This window comes from Lepisosteus platostomus, chromosome 1 (genome assembly GCF_059453375.1).
Source record: "Lepisosteus platostomus isolate fLepPlt1 chromosome 1, fLepPlt1.hap1, whole genome shotgun sequence".
Lineage (NCBI taxonomy): Eukaryota > Metazoa > Chordata > Actinopteri > Semionotiformes > Lepisosteidae > Lepisosteus > Lepisosteus platostomus.
Window position 1 is genome coordinate 9,546,512 of NC_142611.1, and position 16,040 is coordinate 9,562,551.

The 16,040-nt window shown below is 34.4% G+C and overlaps 1 protein-coding gene across 1 annotated transcript in view; it reads left to right on the forward strand.

The window, feature by feature from the left end:
- The window catches only part of LOC148677640 (phospholipid-transporting ATPase ABCA1), a 318,551-nt gene that overhangs the window by 284,246 nt on the left and 18,265 nt on the right, over positions 1-16,040 (forward strand). The window contains exons 43-44 of the mRNA XM_088613916.1: positions 9,937-9,999; positions 13,745-13,851. Of these exons, the coding sequence (XP_088470042.1) occupies positions 9,937-9,999; positions 13,745-13,851 (170 nt within the window). The remainder of the gene's footprint in view (positions 1-9,936; positions 10,000-13,744; positions 13,852-16,040) is intronic.

Consider the following 16,040-nt stretch of genomic DNA (forward strand, 5'->3'; position numbering starts at 1 on the left):
GAAAGAACTCGGCTTCATTATAAATATTTGAAAGATTCTACAGAAGCACCTGGCTTATCAATAATCTGTCAAGCTGAACAGGTCTGCGAAAGCAAACTTAAGTCGGAGTTGTTGTATTTGATATGCAGTGCCACTCGCGAGTTAAACTCTGTTGGTGGCATTTAGAAATCAATAGGACTTTCAAAGATAAGACATCAAGGAAGGGTTGGGAACCGTTGGAACCACCGATCAACAGAATCCCTGATGCTCCCAGCCTGCTTATTCATTTATAAATGATGCCTTTTCCTTTTATTCAGTTATTCGAACTCTGCAGTTCTAACATTTCTCTCATGTTTATACTGAAGAGAATTTTACTTATTATAAGGAACACAGAGTACAAGTCTCATATGCAGAATTAATGTACTTTATTATTGGGTTACATTGACGACAAAAGATGAAAATTCTGTATTCAAAATGCATTGTCTTTTATAAACCATTTTCTTGCCTTCTTTGTTTAGACATTTTATTTGTTCTGTGAGCTTAACCTAAACCAAAGACATAACTTGAACAAGATGTATTAATAATTATCATAATCATTAATTAATTTGTTTTTAGTCTTGCCTTTTGATTCCTCAGATGCAGGCTCTGAAGACAAATGCATGTTTTATTGATAATGCTGTAACTCCTCAATCATGGTTTTATGATGATCAAATCCTTGGCTCATCCATGTGTTTTCTGATTATAGAGCATAGTAGCCATTGTTGAGTTAATCTACAGAGTCCAGATTCCTGAGTGTATTTATTATACAGTATACCCAAATTGTTAGTCCTTGCTGACCTCTAGTATTCATTATAAAGAGCAGCTCTGTGAAAAGGGGTCCTAAAGTATAGCCTGTTAGCTATGTAATATCAGCTAGCATTTTGTATTTTAGAATTATGATGTCTGTATACAGCCAAAAAAAAAATACAACAGTATCTTACAAGGGCAATTACTGGGTAATTATAAGTAAGTAAATTAAATGTTCTCTGCATGGACTTCTTTTTCAACGATAGCTGTTTTGTTGCTAAAAGTTATATATTTGCTTTAGTTAATTATGATGTGTTGTATTCATACTGTAGCAAACTAAGAAATTCTACATAGAAAATAAAAGGACTGCAGACTGTGTAAATATATATTAATATAAATATAAATTAATATATAATATTAAAATAATATAATATTAATATAAACACCTAAGAAGGCTCCACGGCCGAAACATTGTGTTTTCTTTCTTCTTTTTTCTTATTTTTTCAGCATGGAATAAACTATTATTTGTTCCTTCGCAGCCTACGCATGCTGACGCAGCTACCCACCTGAATTAATATAAATATATACTGTATAATATACTGTGTACATATATGTTTTTCTTTCTGAAGTATTCCAGAAAACAAAACTGTAATAAGTAAATTCCAAATTATTTTGCAACTGATATCACCTGACAAAGCTTGCACAAGTAATTGGCTTGTAAAGATGGCTACAGTACAGAAGTGATTTGTAAAATTATGACAATAGTGATATTTAATATACTGTATATATATATATGAGTGCATGTACAGTATGTGTGTTTCAAAGGCTATAAATATGCTCAGTTTATGAGAACGGGTATGAAATGCTATTCGGTCCATCATGTTCATTTGGTTATTAGTAGCTTAATGATCCAATAATTTCATTATCCTGTTTCTTAATGGTTTCACGCCTCTTGCTTTCTGTGTTGGATGGTCCTCAACTTAATTTACACTTATGTCCCCAAGTCCTTGTATTGTTGACTTTAAAATGTCACCTGGATTGACTTCTTTGATAGCTTTAAGGATTTTGAATATTTGTCTCTGGTTCACATCCCCATATAATCATTACCAATCGGGACTAAAAAAGATTATCTTCCCTTAACCTACAGTAACTGAGTATGACTTTCCTTTAAGTGAAGGTCTCAGTCTGTTTACTACTTCTGAAACAGCAAAATTATTTTTGCAGCCTGGTGACTAAATTATTCCTGCAAAGCTTAATATTCCAAACGGTATTATTTATATGTTTTAGATATATTTTAATTAATTGAAAATTACATTTTTATATGCATCCATGCATTCCTTTAGCCATTTTACCCCCACTGTCTAGATCACTGTCTCCCATCCTGAAAATGTCTTACAGGTCACCCCAAATCACCTGTATTGGTGTTATTTAAAGATTATGAAAACATGTTAAAGTGATTAATTAAACAAGTAATTTTTCAATGAAAGGAACAGTGGTCTTTAAAGGCTGAGGCATATTCTGAGTTCTGTTCCAAATTCTATCTAATTTATTTAGATATCTAAACAACTTACTGTAATTGAACACTCCACCTGCTTCATTGATCATAGTTACATTGTTCAAAACCTTTAGAAATTGGTTATTTAAAGGCTATCTACATATGAAACCTGATAGACTGTGGTTCTCTAGTACCAAGGCTAGAAACCTCTTGCCTAGACGATGCAAAAGATGAGTATACAGACTCTAACATCTTTCTTATGTATTGCTTGAGAAATCAGTGCCATTTGTTTGTTATTTAAGATGCACATACGCTAGCATTCAGCACACTTGAACTTACAAGTAATAAAAATACAGCTTTATTAATGATGAAGCAAAGCATAACGTATATACTGTAAAGTCTTCCCCTACAGAAGGGCAACTCCACTCTTTGTGAGATATACTGTAAGGATATTTCTCATTCTACCTCTGATCTTGAACAAATGATTTAAATATGAATGATTAATCATAGAATTGGAAAACTACTTGTAAAAGCTTCAGGAATGTAGCCATCGAGGAATAAAGTTGTCTCTTTCTGCCTCTACATCTTCGAATACCAGGAAATTACTCAATGCTAACATTTCTTTGAAATGATTAAGGTATAATAGTTTAATATCTTTTCATACTCTATATTTACTTCATAATAAGACCAGAACCTTTATAAGTCCTTGATAGCTGTGAAAACAAGATATCATCATATAAAAAGAGCTCAGGAAACAATTAATTTTTAACTAATGAAGGCTACTACTATTGACAACTGTTGTAAGGAAGCATGAAAACAAGATGTCAAGCTCTGTATAAAGCAAAGGTAAAACTATGTCAGATATTAATCTCCTGGACAAACATGTAATATTTTTACATATGTTAGAAAATAATACATCATATATGTATTATATTTTATATGTTTATAGGTTTCTTTATAAGCACTTAAAACGTCAAATTTCTGTCTTCAGATTCCGATTTCTGTTTAGAAATAGCAGAAAGAGGTATCAGACATGTCTCTGATCCTCAGTTGTGCCCAACCAAACAAAATACACCCCCCCCCCCACATCAAAAGATATGGTGGGCACTTGAGTATAATGGAGTGAAGTGTATCTTCTAGGTGTCATGTATGTAGGCGTATGGTAACATGCATCACGTTATGACGGTTCTCCTCAGCAAAGACAAAGAAATAAAAGGTGCAAAGTGTAAGTGAATCCTAAAGGAAAACCTTCTTGAGTCAGCCAAGAATCTAAAACTAGATTAAAAAATTATAATTAGCAGGACAATGACCCAAAAGGCCCAAAGGCATACTGAAGTAGTTTGAAAAGTACAGAATGAATGTTCTTCAGTCCTGATATAATCCAATAGAAAGATTACAGTGATACTTGAAGCCTGCAATCCATCAACAATTCCTAAAGAACTTGTGAATTGGTTATGTTAGGTGGAATGGGCAGCAATTGCTGCTAATGGTACTGCAGTTTCAACCAATATTAATGAAACGGGTTGAATAGCTTCCGTGTATATTTGCAGTTCTTGCTGATGTTTATGTTATATTTAACACATACTGTATAACAGTATTGAGTTTGTTCATTACAGTTTGTATTAAAAAGGGTATTTTGATAAAGGTATTTATAATTAATCAAAATGTGACATTGGTAGATGTGAATACGTTTACAAGACATTGTATATTAAAAATAAATGCATGCTTAATTTATTCCAATGATCCATAAAAACAGAAACATCAAGATCTGTTGGTTTAAATGTGATGCAACGTTTTTGTTAGTCTAATAATAAATATGTTATATAAGTATAATGTTCTGCTTCTAAAGTTAAAAAAAAACCATCATACTAACCTCCAACTTGTACTGTATGCAAGTGTGTTTTATCATGCTAGATGAGAGAACATTACTACTACTACAGCAAAGGATGGCAATAGATAAGAGAGCCTTTATTTGTAAAACATGCTAATGTATAAAATGCAGTCATACAGTAAAAGGAAAACAACTTCCTTGCGCACCAGAGATAACCAGTCTTGATGTGCACCATTAGCTCTTCTGAATACATCATTTATAATGTCTGGGTGTAAATACAAAACAGCTGAGTGTTAGATGTGTGTGCATTTATTATATGCTCCAACACAGTGTTGATAAACATTTTCATCTACAGTACAAAAGAAAAAAAACATACCCATTCATTTCAATTTCTATCCCTAAAGTAGAATCTTCAGTCATTAGATCAGTGCAAGTTCAACATCACTCACCAAAACACCAAAAAACAAACAAAATGATTCGTAATATACTTAGTTGTTTTTTTTGCAATAAAGGATGAATGACTGGATGAATAGCTAAGAATTTACAAATTAGAATAGAACTGAAATCATACAGTACATACAGTAGGTTTTCAATGAAACCTTACTTATTACTCAGTTACTAAGTTCAGGGATTTTGATCTATTAATGAAATAGGATAAAAAGTATCTACACAATCAAAAAGAAAACTAAATGAAAAAGAATGATACATTTTACATGTCTAACTGGATTACCTTGCTTGCAGGATTATATGCTCACATTGTTATACCAGTACTTTACTATTTATACTTTTTTTCTTCCATTAGATAGTGTTTTCATTTGTTCATCTTACTGATCCTGGTACTGCCAGTTCTGTTCTGTCTTTATATTTGACCACAGAAGGTGCTGTATAAATCTGGCTTCTATTTTATACATACGTGTTTGCATTATAAAGCAAATTTGCTTTCTATTTTCAGACAGACTCTCAGTTGGAATAGTGGTTTTAAATTCAGATGGGTTCATTACTGATCACACGTTCTGTATGGCTTTGAGAAGAAATCAAGGCACACTGGAGAAAAAAGATTACACAGCAGGGGACAATGGTACATGAAAAATATAAAGTTTCTCTTGAGTTCCCTTGTTCTTCCTGCAAGTGAGCAATCGAGGTCACAAAAGTCTTATGCCTTTCCTTCTGGTGCAGTAATGGATCCTCAGTAGCATAGTCTTCTTTTCAATAGCCGAAATGATAAATGTATATGAATACTGTGCTGTATAATATAAACTGCAGCTCAAAGTGATATCAAAGAAAAACTTTAAGTTTATCTTCAACCACTTTGTCCTCCTCCTTTTCTAATTTCTCCACATTTCTCTGTCCCTATTGCCCTCTTCCTGACACCCTACACCCCTACACCCCCTTTTTTCTCCATCCCTCCCTATATTCTTCCTCCTAAAAGTTCCTTGTATCCCCTTCCCAACTCAAAAATCAAAAGAAACCAGAGCAAAAATAATCTTTAATACTGATAAAAATACAAGGAAGATGTACACGTACAGTACAGTAATTCAGTAAGAAGGCTAACTGAAATATAACAGTTAAATCATAATGATAATATTTAAATAAAAATGCCATATTATTGTAAAGAGGCTAATTGTATGACATTATTAGAACAGTGAAGAAGGGACTATAGTTCCTTCAATATATGAACAGTTCCAACAAGAGTAAACCTGAGTTTTGAGGCCTTGAGGACATGATATCTCTGACCCATTGAGCATGGGAGGACAGAGCAGTCAAATTCTGGTTTAATATAAGTTATCAGGCCAGCAATAAAGCACAAGCCAGGATTGTAGCTGAGATTTAATCATTTGGAAATTGGCAGGAGGAGTTCCAAAGTTGCAGTCATTGCTGTGACATGATGTTCTAGATTGGAACTAGAACCCAGACAGCAGAGACAGATCAGAACATACTGTACAGTACATGTATAAAACAATGAGTTGGTGCCTGGGTACACCTGTCACATTTAATGCTAATCCTTCATATTCAAAGTACATGTTGCTTTTAGTAGTCTTAAAACAATCTAAATAACCCCAAATAATCCCAAATATGTTAAGATAAAAATTGTAATCACAAATATTTACTGATTAATTATGTTATTATAGTAATTGTTCATTTTCCCAGCAGCAAATGCTATTATTGAGTACATCTGTGGTGCTGTATGATCCTTAAATATATTAAGAGACTCTTTAGTTTGAGACATCATTGGCTTCCTTTCATGAGCCAATATTGTATACATACATGCTGTACATGTACACATGTAAAAGTATGTACAGTATAACATCTATAGTTTCTCTACTGTTTATATAAAAAGAGAAACCTAAGAATTATTATATTCATACATGTTACAATTTATGTGGAAATGTATCAGTAAACCTATAAAATAATAAGTAAATGTACTTATTCACCAGCCTGTTGGTCAATTTAGAAATAATACCAGTTTTATACCTTTACCAGTGAATCAATCAATGAGTAAAATAACTAAATTTATAAAATTACCAGCATGTTGGTAAATTTTTAAAAAGACTGATGGTTTTTGTATATTTACCATAGCATCTAGACCCAAAGACTCAAAGAAAATGCACCAAGATACCCAAAGACCCAGGAGCTGTGAAGCAGAAATTTGCACTACCCTCACCCAATAACATTTCTTGAAATATACCTGTAATGAAAAAATGAAATGTGTGAGTAGTATTTGGAAACTTGCAAGAGATTCTGCAGTGACATTAAAAATACACCTCACTATTTTCTTATTCTTGCTCTTATTTTTTTAGCAAGCTTTAATTTTTTTTATATTTAGTGTTGTACAGTGCTGAATGTGATATTAGAGTACCCTTATATTCGGTCTCCTGTAATAAAGAGTACAGTAAGCCAGACTCGTTCCAAAAAAATCCCTGTCTTTAGAACTTTGATATCACCTCTATAGATTATTCTTATGAAGATTTATTGAGGATTGCTGTACATTATACGACACTGATAATTTGATAAATCTTCCCAAACTCCCAAACATTAATAGGTCAGTGGTAGAATAAACTATTAAAGACACCCAATGTTTTAATTCCAGTGTTTTTGCTTTGAGAGTTAAACTTAGACTTCAGTTAAATCCCTAAAGATGTGTAGGGTCTTTATGTTAAATACAAAATACAGAAAACAAAAATAAAATACTTAGTTTTTGCATCCATAATGTAGCATAGACATTTTTAACCCTCATCTCAGAGAACCCAAATGCACAGTATTTTTTAGCAGGTAACCATTAACCATTAACCATTAAATTATCAATGTCTAAAGACTTGGAACAATTTAATAATGACCAATTGCAGGTGATTTGTCAAACTGAGCAATTTAGAAATCATTTTGTACATAAATTGTCAGTCATCAATAACCAGAGTCCCCTTTATTAAGCGCATTACTTGCTTAATTGAGCATTAACTTACAAATGTTCACAATCTTTGAAACAGGTGAAATAGAGTAATGTATAATTTTCTAGATTGGGATTCTCCAGGATCAAGGTTAGTTCTACTATAATGGTCAAAGGCACCCAATAAATAAGGAAGTAAGCAAACATATAAATAATGAAGCCCTTTAATTATATTATTAGTAGTAAGAGTGGAAGTGGAAAGTAGTAAGACAGAGTAAGATACTTACTCCATATCTTAAACTGTGTCTAAAAATACCCTATCATGTCTATAATTAATTTTAGCACTGTAAAGTAAATCTTTAATCTGTTTTTTGAGAATCCTGGGCTAAGTTAAAAGGACTATTTATGTGATCTAAAAGAAATAGCAGTGTGAGGCCGAGGCAGTGTGTATCTTGCAGGTTAATTGGCTTTCTGTATGGACAAAGGAGAGCACATCTGTGAATGAATGAGTTTTTGCCATGTGTTTCAGATGCTCCGTGCCATGGCATTTGCTCCATTGTGCTTTAGAATTGTCTTTAGAAGATAAGATGAAAGAGTTTTGGTACAAAGACCACAATAATCCTTCACTAAATTGGAGAAAGAAAACACAGATACTCCAAATAACATCCATGTCCCTGAAGCATGACCACCTCCAGAAGTTCACATGACTTCATGGATGATGGAACTGTTGAGGACTGTAGCTCAATGTATCCTGAGGTTTTCAGAAACATTTTGTCTAATTGCGTAGAAGAAACTGCTTTCATACATAATACAGGTATTTAATTCTTCACCATGTACAGTAGCATGCAAAAATGAATGACAATATTCAAGCAATTGACAGACACAAACTGCTGCAGATGTCAAATTATTATCTGGCTAAAAGACTATTAATAGTCTTAGAATCGTAATGAATCATAGCCTGCATTAAAAATAGAAAAGTAATTTATGTATAGTTGCCAAGTTGCAGTACTGTATACTTTCTAAAGGTCTGGAAATCTTTGATGTAGTATTGATTTAAGATGTATGAGTTTCAAATGACAATGTCAAGACTTGCAGTGATGTACAGTATGGTAAAATGGAAAGCCAAGCAAACATGGAGGGTATTGTTTTCAGAAGACAGAAATACTGATCTCTGCTGATTCTTTATTTAAATTATCCAACATAATATAATATGATATTAACTATAATTTGAGTTGTAACAAAATCAGCCTCTAAAACACTTTTGATAAGGGCTTCACAGAGAGACATAATTTGATATACACTATCAAAAATATTCACCCCCTAATTTTATATTGTTACAATATAGAATCAGTAGACCTTGTCTTCAGGCTTGTTATGAGTCTTGTAGTGAGTCTTCTTATGTGTCTTGTCTTGAGTTTTGTCTTACACCGTATATCAAATCTTGTCTTGAGTCCTGTCTTGACTCTTTTATGAGCCCTCTTATGAGTCTTGAGACTTGTTAGAGGTTAAGGTTAAGGCTAGGGTTAGATATTAGGATTAGTGTTGGTGTTGGTTTAGGGTTAAGGTTAGGACTGGCGAAAAGAAAGCTCTTTCTCCTAAAGTTTCCTCAAAATGTTACCTTTTGGGGCAGGTTTGTCCTCCCCATCACTGATTGTGGCCCTCATTGTTTATTTTCATTTCTTCAGACCTTCTGGAAAGGCAGTGTTAAGTCTTTTAATCCAATCCCGTTCCTTTTCCTATCTACCTCTGTCCAGTTGGGGTTTCTCTCTAGTCCTGTAGACTCCAGTGCTTCCATCCCATAGTGTAGGAAGTCTGCCACTAGGTGTGTGTTCCCTACAGTATGTTTTATTTGTGTCGTTTCAGTTCAGTCCCTCTGTAACTCCATATCAATGTTTTTTCAGAGGCTGATTTTGTTACAACTCATATCGTAGATGATGCCAAGGCATGTTATGTTGGACTAATTCCAATAAAGAGTCACCACAGATATTGTAAACTGGTCCTGCATATCTAAGTTATGCTGTGGCCTCTTCACCTCCAAACCGTATTTTTGAAGGGATTCATTGTTATCTTTGACTAAGCCCTGTCCAAAAAGCCCTGTCATCCCCCTAACACTGTTAACTGGACTATAGATGCAAAATCAATGAAGGATGGGGGGTTCTCACTTTCTACAGAAGGCAGGAAAACCCCCAAATACTCCTGTCAAGCTCTCAGAAGTAATCTTCCAATTTAAGGCAGCAGGCAGGCTGAGCAGCTAGCACCAGCATTCAAGTGGCTATTAAAACAGGTGCTCGTTGACATTCGGGGGGGGGGGGACACCTCCCTCCATTCCTGCTGTCCCAAGGGACAAAAAGAGTGCACAGCATGCAGCATATTAAACCAAAACCCCAGATAATTTATTTATCTAATTACCTCTGCAGTTCTGTTGCATGCCCTTTTTGATTAATGCATGTGCTTTTTTTCCAGGTGTACCAGCACAGAAAGAAGCCTGCTGTCAACAGAATCTGTGTGGGTGTCCCTGCTGCTGAGGTGAGCAAAGTGGGGGTCAGCTTACAGCTCTCAACCCTAGCTGCAACTGCCAAGCTTTCATTACTTACCAACAACAAAGGGAAGACCCAGGAGAGTGTGACCCCCCACAAATTAGCATACCCACATTATATTAGAGAAGAAAAAGACAATTTAGCTGAAATGAGTGCAGTATAAAAGCCACATATGCATTAGGATAAAAATACCGAACAGAATGTTGTTGTTTTCAACAAGTAGGTCTGATTTATGCATCTCTGTAGAAGACATCAATATTGGGAATGCTTTTTTTTCTTTTTACACTGGCTTTAATATTTGTGTCAGAGGAATAATGTGATTCATAACAGTGATTCCTTTCTGTTTAATAAATTGTTTATTCACTGCCTTATCACAAATATTTAAATTTTAATTGTTATTCCAAATATTTGAAGTTGCCACTTGCTGGAAGGAAGCCACTGTAAAAGAACAAATTAATGAAAACAAATGAAGAATTACCTGCCTTGTATAGCATTGTTTGCTTTTTACATAAAGATGGAATGGAAGTTGTAGATTTTGTAGATTTTTACATCCATCCATTTTAAAAAACCACTGAGTTGGAAATGGGCACCAGGCAAGATACAGCTTGGGTGGAGAGCCAGCCCATTACAGGGCACACATGGCACGATGTAGAGCTACCAATTAACCTAGGAAACATATCTTTGGACTGTGGGAGGAAACTGCAGCACCTAGGTCCAGTCAGCAATAGACCATAACTGAACTTCGTACTGCCCAAAATGGAAATGAGAGCATTAAATAATAATGCTCATGCCAACGAGCTTATTCTCGTTAGTACAGCATCATATGTCTTTTGTGTAGTAATAAAATTGTAAAAGGAGCTGTAGGAGTATATTCATTTTCATAATTTAAAGTAGATACATGTACTGTTTTTTAAAGAACAAATTCCAGAAGAAAGGAAGATATTTATGTGGACTCCCAATTTTGCCCACTCCTGAATTCACTATGCTGTAGCACCAAACATCGCTCTGCATGTTGGTTTAATTTGTGCTGTATTTCTACTAAGAAGTGTATTAAGAAGAAGGAAACTAACAAAATTAGTCCTGAAATGCAGGACCAGCGGTAAACTGCACACTTTGAATAACTACGTTAGTTCAGTACATAAAACACTTTCAAGAGTGGGTGAAATCTCTACTGTAAACTAGACACGGCCCCTTTTCTCTCCTGGAGTTTGTTTTTTAATTAATACACACTCCTCTGCAATCCCACTTATTTCACAGGTAATATCCCTCAGGGACACAGCAAACTACACCTCCAGAATTATAGTCAATGCTATAGGGGCTTTGGATTCATGTCTCTTTATCCAGCCAGTACAGTATATGTACCAGAAGCACTGCCTCTTGGAATACGCTCATGGGTTTCATTAAAAGGTGGTCCAAATGTGATTTCATTACTACTTCAAAGTCTCAGCGTGGGCCTTCCATCATACTGTCTGTGTAATACAAGCTGGTCAAAAAACTGCGAGAACTGAAATAACTGTATGTTTGTTTTTTATCTGGGAAGCTAGAAGAGTACCAGCATACCTAGTTAATTACAAACAATTGGTAGCTAAATGATACTTTAGCTAGAAAACCCTCAAGTGGCACAAACTCTGGATGCACTTGACTCTGCCCATTGCTTGTTCATAGAGCTCTCTGGAATAGCTGATATGCAGACAAATCTTTGCATACTGTATTTATAATAGTGGATATCGACTCGAATTCTTGTCTCCTGGATTTGAAATTTTAAATTCATGAACATCTGCCAACACATGGAAAAAAAAGGTTGGATCAAAAGGGTGTCCATGTTGTCAAGCAGTCAGTGCTTTAATTAGTAAACTTCTGTTTTTGAAAAGCACATTGAATTGTCAACATGCATTTTTTAGCTCCCACTATTATCAGGAGAATTCACTTTCTAGTTGTAGTCACTTCCTATATATTATCCACTAGTTTAATTGGCATCACTACCATGTGGAACAACCTTGTTTTTACAACTCATTGATTCTTTCGAACATATATTATGTCACCTTTAATAAAGACGTTAAAATAACAATCTAGTTTTCATAGGAACATTATGAGTTCTTGTTTTCTTCACTCAGTTACAGGAAGAATGAAAATGAATTAAAAATGAAAATGCCGAGGAATCTGTACATCTTTATATACCTCATTCACAAAATGTTCTTAAAGCATGAGATGCAGCTTATGCATAGGCTTATATTTGCATAGTGTGCACTTAATTTCATAAGGCTTTTATGATTGAAGCCCATAAAAACAAACCTAAGCCTAAGAGTGTTATTATAATTTAATTCATATTATAATTCGAAAATGCTATGACTCAGTAGAATCAATAATATGAAGTAAACTTGACTTATTATTCTGCCATAGTTGTTATTCTAATTAAAATAACCTTACAGTAAATCTAAGATTAGATAAGATTGCAAAGGTTTAGGTACCAGAATTCTTGGTGCAATTTTCATAGAACAAAAGGATTTTAACATTGCAATCACTTTCATTTTTTAATTGGAGATACATAGCTTTTTATACAGTATTTGTATTCTGTCCAGTATTTCTGATTTTTGAAACAAATTGTCATGAAGTGTTGGTTGGATTTGAATGACCTGGGCAACTCACCTTTCTGTATAAAATCTCTAGACCATCTATTTTGATTAATCATTAATTTGAGAATGTCAATGGCAAGAAATGTTACTTGCTACTGTACCTAAATTACTGTACATACTGAGCTTCAAAAGAACCTTGTCACAAACAACTTACAAAGTTGTTATTATGAAAATATATTTTTTGGAGAAAGTGCATTGAAATGTTATTGTTCTGACGCAATACAGGTAAATTCTTTATGGGTCTGTGAAAGTCACGATATAGTATAGTGACTGACCACTAATGCAAAACAATCCAAACTATATTTTCAATGCATGCTTTGCACCAGTTTGCAGATTCTACCATGTGTGACCCTGTCCCATTCCTCTGAAAAAGCATTTCTCACTGGTCTCTGAGCCCTAGATGCTACAAATCATCCCATCTCATCCCACGCATGTTCAGTGGAGCTCAAGTACAATGAGTAAGGCATCGATAGTGTAACTTTCACATTCTCATCTCACAAGAAAGATTCGATGAATGTAGCGCCATATAGTTGTCAATCACTAGGTGATTGTGCCATCAATAGCTACAAGTGCAGATCTGTAGTGATTAGACACTATTGTCAAGATCACCACATTTGGACCTTAGTATTAATCCAGTTAAGATGCCGTGACAATCTTCCAAATTGCAGTTTAGCATTCACATACCATTAATGTTTTACCAGGTTAGAAATTGTTGGCTGTGACTACCTCAATACCTTTGATAAGCTGTGCTCTTTGGTTACTGTCTGTGTTCTTCTTTCTTGGTTTTCACCGAGGTTAATAACCGCTTCATCTGTGCCCAATCAACTTTCTTCCTAAAAAAATGATTTAGTGGTTATGCCACAGTTAAAGTCAAGTAAGTGTATCACATTCATACTGTAAATGTTTAATTAATATAATTGACACCAAACATATATAATCAATATCCTTATATCGACACACATCTACTTGATGATTCTTCTGATGCTCTGTATAAATAAAGGTAGTACTAATAGATTTCAGAAAAATGTGTAAGCAAGATTGTTATGACTAAGAGTTAAGTTTGCTTGGAGGCATCAACATTTTGACTGTTATTTTCAACAGTGTTTTGGCCTACTGGGAGTAAACGGAGCAGGAAAAACAACAACCTTCAAGATGTTGACAGGGGACATTTCAGTCTCCAGTGGGGAGGCGTTTCTAAATGGATACAGGTGAAGAACACCGGCTGTCTCTACACAAGCCCACTCATCATAATTAACAGCCTGAGATTTATCTTCATCATTGAGAGTGCTCTGCACAAACACATGCTGTAGGCTCCCACACTAACATTTCACTTACTGTATATGGAAGTCTGTGCAACTGTCTTTCTTCTGTTGTTTTTGTTGTTCCTTTGGGTTGAGACATTAGTAACTCACATTGTGAATGTTATTTTTACCAGATGTAAGTTATTTTTAACATCATGAAAATGTCATTCCATTTAGTTATATTGCCAAGAACTGAACTGTATAACTAACTACATAAAAAGAACAATTTCAGTTATAAGCTTATTGCTTGTCCTTCATAAGCCTCTTCACTGTGATTCAGGTTTACATTTTGGTTTATAACCAAATCCCCCCAAAAAAGGTTTGGCATTATTTATTTTTGCTGTCATTCTTTTAAGAGTGCATAAATTACCTTTCTGTTAAGTTTAAACAAAATATGCATTGCATGAAAGCTATACATTTTAAGCAATTTAATTTTTAAAGTGTTTAAAATTCACAACAATTGTTTCTAACTCTAAAGGGAGGATTGTCAGCAATAAAAAAAAACACCTTTAGCTCATCATTCATATTGTCTGCACGTTCAAATAGGACTAGTGGATGAAAACGAACAATGAATAGCAAAGGTATTTTTTCTTTCAAGCTGAGATTGTCTTTTCATGTGTTTGCTTAGTGGGAGGCACTGCAGAGGTTATGATTAATTGCTGTGCTTGAAGTTCTTTGCGATGGATCAGCATTTGAAGGTTTTTGTTTAGTGGCTAGTGGTTACAACAGAGTTTTATAATGTGAGGTTTTGTAATTTTCTAAGGCTTCTAGGCAATACTCATAGTTTATCAAAGAATTTTCTAGATGTTTAACTTTCAAAAAAGACTTTAGCTTATGTTTATTGCAAAGGAAACAGCCTTGAGAAAACATTAAATTAAACCTTTTGAACCATAGTATGGTCTGACTTGCTGTATTGTCTCAAAGAGAGTTACTTTCCATTACTATTCTTTTGAGCAAGGTAAAACACAGATGGAAGCTCTCTCTTTGACTACCTGGTAACCCCTGTATATATAATAGCAACAAGTAGAGGTTAATAGCTTGCTTTAAAGTGAAAATACAATATTTCAATGCTTTTTCCACAGCTAAAAGTTTTGTGTTTTTACTTCTTTCTTTGTGCTTTTCAGCGTGGAATTAACCTCTGCTTGATCCTTTATAGCTCACATGCTGAGTTCTCTGCTCTAACCTCTTTATACTGTATATAAAATGAAGGATGTTATATATGAACCTCCCCACTCTCACCTCTTTATATACTGTACAGTACATACAGTGTCTTGCAAAAGTATTCCCAGCCTAGCTTAAAAGCCATGACACTTCAAAGCAGCAATTAATATTTCTTATATACAGTACAGTACACAGCCTACTCCACAATTTCAAATAATTAATATGAAAGATGATTACATAAGTATTCATATCCTTTTCAGTTGCAAACCTAAATTAATTCAGGCGCAAGCAATTATCTTAATTAGCCACACTATTAGATGTGTAGTTTCTGTCTGGGTGCAGTAATAGGAGTTTACATGTTTTCAGAATAAATACACCTATGTCTTTAAGATCAGGTAGGGAATTTTAAGCAAAGATACGACCATGAAGACCGAGGAGCCTCCAAAACAGCACAGGGATATAAAAGCATTTCAAAGATCCTTAATATTTCTTGGAGCATAGTGAAATTGATCATGAATAAATGGAGGCTGTCCCTCCAAGCTGAGCTGCAGGATAAGGAGGAAATTGGTTAGGGATACCATTGTGAGGCAGTGGTGACTTCAATGGCTGAAAAATTAGAAAAAGCCCAGTTGAAGTTAATTAGCTCAATAACCTGTTCACTCCAAAAAAGGGTTTGTTTGGATACAAAACAACGTCTCAAATCTACATGGGATTTGAAACAAAGCAGTAAGTGATACTGCAAACATCTGGCAAAACATTTTGCAGTCAAGTCATTATTTGGACCTTTTTGGTCTAAATATTAAACTATACATCAGTCACAAAACAAAGTGCATCAGTTAGTCAACACCATCCCTACCATCGTCTACTGTGAAGCATTATGTGATTCTTCTTCTCATCATCAGCTAATTGGAAGTTCTTCAAGACTGATATAAACA